A 2,889-nucleotide genomic window follows, 5' to 3' on the forward strand; every position below is an offset into this window, starting at 1 on the left:
GTATTGTCTGCAGAACAAAAGGATTCTCAGCTGATTATATGTCACATGGTGTCTGTGCCAGATATGAACCAATCCTCACCCTATCCGGATATTACATTTTCACTATTTCGATTTAAAACTGTTCAGCTTCTGTTTCTTCTGTTCAAACACTCAATTATCTATGAGCTGATACACTTCAACTCTAGCTCTCTCTGCTTAAATCCACTATTCGCTCACAACCATGTCACTTCTTATTTATTCATCATTCCTAACAGTAGCAGTTCTCTTAAGTGGTAAGTTGTCGAGTTGTAAAACGGATGCGTCATGTGATTAGCAATATTCTCTTTATTTGTGTTTCACAGTGTTAAAATATATATTCTTAATTTGTAAATAGTTATTATAATCGTCATTTGAATTGTTTTTTCTAAATTTCTGTAGGTGTTAATTGTGCAGACCATGTCTCACAAAAGCCGGTTACAGTAGCACAGCTCGAAGCAGATTCTGTGACTATTCATTTCAGCTATACAATTGCAGGTGCTCAATATTCCCTACAGTTGTACCGCCAAGATCCAGGTACACCTCCGATATTCTTGATCTACATCCCTACATATGAAGAGGTCGTGAGAGCGAAAGATATTGGTGATCGATTCTCTGCATCTCTGGACATTTCAAACAAGGAGGGAAATTTCACCATCAGTAGTCTCCAACTGTCTGACAGCGCGGTGTATTACTGTGCGCTGAAAGACACATTGACTGGAAGAAGAGAGAGCCTCGTACATAAACACCGCTGCAATGGAATGACGTGCCAATTATGGTTCGTACATTCGGGAGTAACATTTACTTCTAAATTTATACTGGATTTCACTGTATTCAAATGAGCCAAAGCAATTTACAAGGCGACAGCACTAGGGAAGGCATGCTGTCCTCATTTGATGTTGAACACATTTTGAATAAAATGCAAGTACGTCAATAATGAATGTAAACTCTTCTGACAATTAAAGTCATTGTAAATACAATGATTGTCAAAAATAGTCTGATCAGTAAAGAAGGTGCATGCAACAGAATATAAGGCAACAATTAATCAATACTGCGGACATTGGAGGTGAAACAACCTTATCTGGTATGCATAGATTTACAAAAGCAATTTCATCAATATTTAAAACATATTTGCAATTCAGCCTTTCTCATCAGGCTATTTTGCAATCTTCTGGGAGCCATTCCGGAACCTAATGTTCAATATTTATGTATGACATCTTATTTTTGTAGTTATATTGTTCCTTGCTTCGAACTTCATATCACTAACCATCTCGTTGCGCCTGCTAATGTTATGGAGAGTTGGAATTAATATGTGTTTTTATGTTGAATATGATGAGACTTGCAAACAGGATATTGCAATTATTAAATGTTTCACTGGACAGGCTTCAGTTTTCGCTACAAAATGATATTTCAAATGAAAACAATCAGTTCCTTTGCAGTATGACCTTTCTGAAACTGCCAAGCGAGGACATATCTCGTTATAGTCTACCAGAAGCATTTTCTTGCTTCATTCCAGTTGCAACTTCACAGAAATTGCCAATAAAACAGCATACTTGAGCTCCACTATACAGTCAGTGATAGCATCAGTAACCGATTTGAAAATATCAAAAATATGTTTATGTGAACGATACTGAAGGTCTTCCCGTTCATGCATCTACTGAAACAACAATGTGCAACACCCTGTTGCACACGGCCCTCGCCAGGCAACAGCTGTGACCCAGAATCTTGCTGCTGTTATTGCACAAAGCTTTCGCTGGTTCCCCTCACTGATAGGTTCCTTGCACAGTGATGGACTGCGGTGTCAGATAGCATCAGCTCCGAGACGATCAATCAAAACAACGTGTCAGATTTCTGGGATAAATTCGTCTTAAATTCAGCACTGTAGCTTTCGAGTCTCCAGACTGAAAATTCGGGCAGCCTGCTCAGTTACTGATGGTACCAGAACAGGGAATAAGCATTACTGGTGTTTGTGCAGCTTAAATGGAAAATGTCTCCCTCCCTCTGTGTGAGTTTGTGCTCCCACTGAGTAACGGAATCGCCATTGCTCGGATCTGGAGCACAAGGTTAAAGAAAGTGGAAATATTTAATTTAATGTACAGTTAGAAATGCGAACTGATGGCAAAACATATCGCATTGCATTTGACGCAAAATTAAATAGGAATTCCAACGTAAATAAAAAAAAACTCTGGATGCTGGAAAACTCAGATGTGAAGAAGGGTTGCTGGATCCGAAACTGAGAAAATTCTGTTTTACCTCCAAGATTATATCAAACATGTGGACTTTTCTCAGCGCTTCCTATTTTCTTTTAACATAAAATGTACTTCAAAATAACTGAATCCAGTCAATAAGAGAATCCAGCTTCCCACTTGGTCTAATTTTATTTGCATGTCCATCATTCATAATCAGTTTAAATGAGTCGCTCTTGATGATTTTATGGCCTGATTCAAATAAACCTGAATCCAGCGAGTTCTATGTGCTAAAGAAAAAAGCAGACTTTCCTGAACATTTCTATTCGATCATATTTTAACATCTTAAACTATGACTCGTCGTTTTAAAATCCTCACTCAGCTGAAACCTTGCCTGTATGTTAAACTCGCCAAAAACTATCAACAGTCTTATCATTATGAGAGAAACTAAGTTTCTTTCAATTGGATTTTCCAATTCCAAAGCCATTGTCCCTAATCACACATTTTTTATGATTCGTTTCCCTTTGGTCTTGCTACAAGACATATAGAAAATTGGGTTCTAATTCCTCATGTGCAAAGGAACAAGTGTCCAATACTTACTGAAAATAGTTCTGATTTGGATCACACTTAGAATTAGAGAGATTGAACCCTTTTCTTAAGTGTAAAATTAATTACCAAGAATGAATGT

General features: G+C 37.6%; 1 gene segment (V, D, J or C); it reads left to right on the forward strand.

Moving 5' to 3' along the window:
• Positions 1-220: 220 nt before the first annotated feature.
• LOC132807762 (T cell receptor alpha variable 19-like) lies at positions 221-793 on the forward strand (the record flags this gene model as incomplete). The annotated part of the segment is given in 2 exon segments: positions 221-272; positions 418-793. Coding segments are annotated over 2 exon segments (428 nt in total), but the record flags the coding sequence as incomplete, so codon positions are not given.
• Between the last annotated feature and the right edge of the window lie 2,096 nt (positions 794-2,889).

The sequence above is a fragment of the Hemiscyllium ocellatum genome (genome assembly GCF_020745735.1).
Source record: "Hemiscyllium ocellatum isolate sHemOce1 chromosome 27 unlocalized genomic scaffold, sHemOce1.pat.X.cur. SUPER_27_unloc_22, whole genome shotgun sequence".
In the NCBI taxonomy this organism is placed as follows: Eukaryota; Metazoa; Chordata; class Chondrichthyes; order Orectolobiformes; family Hemiscylliidae; genus Hemiscyllium; species Hemiscyllium ocellatum.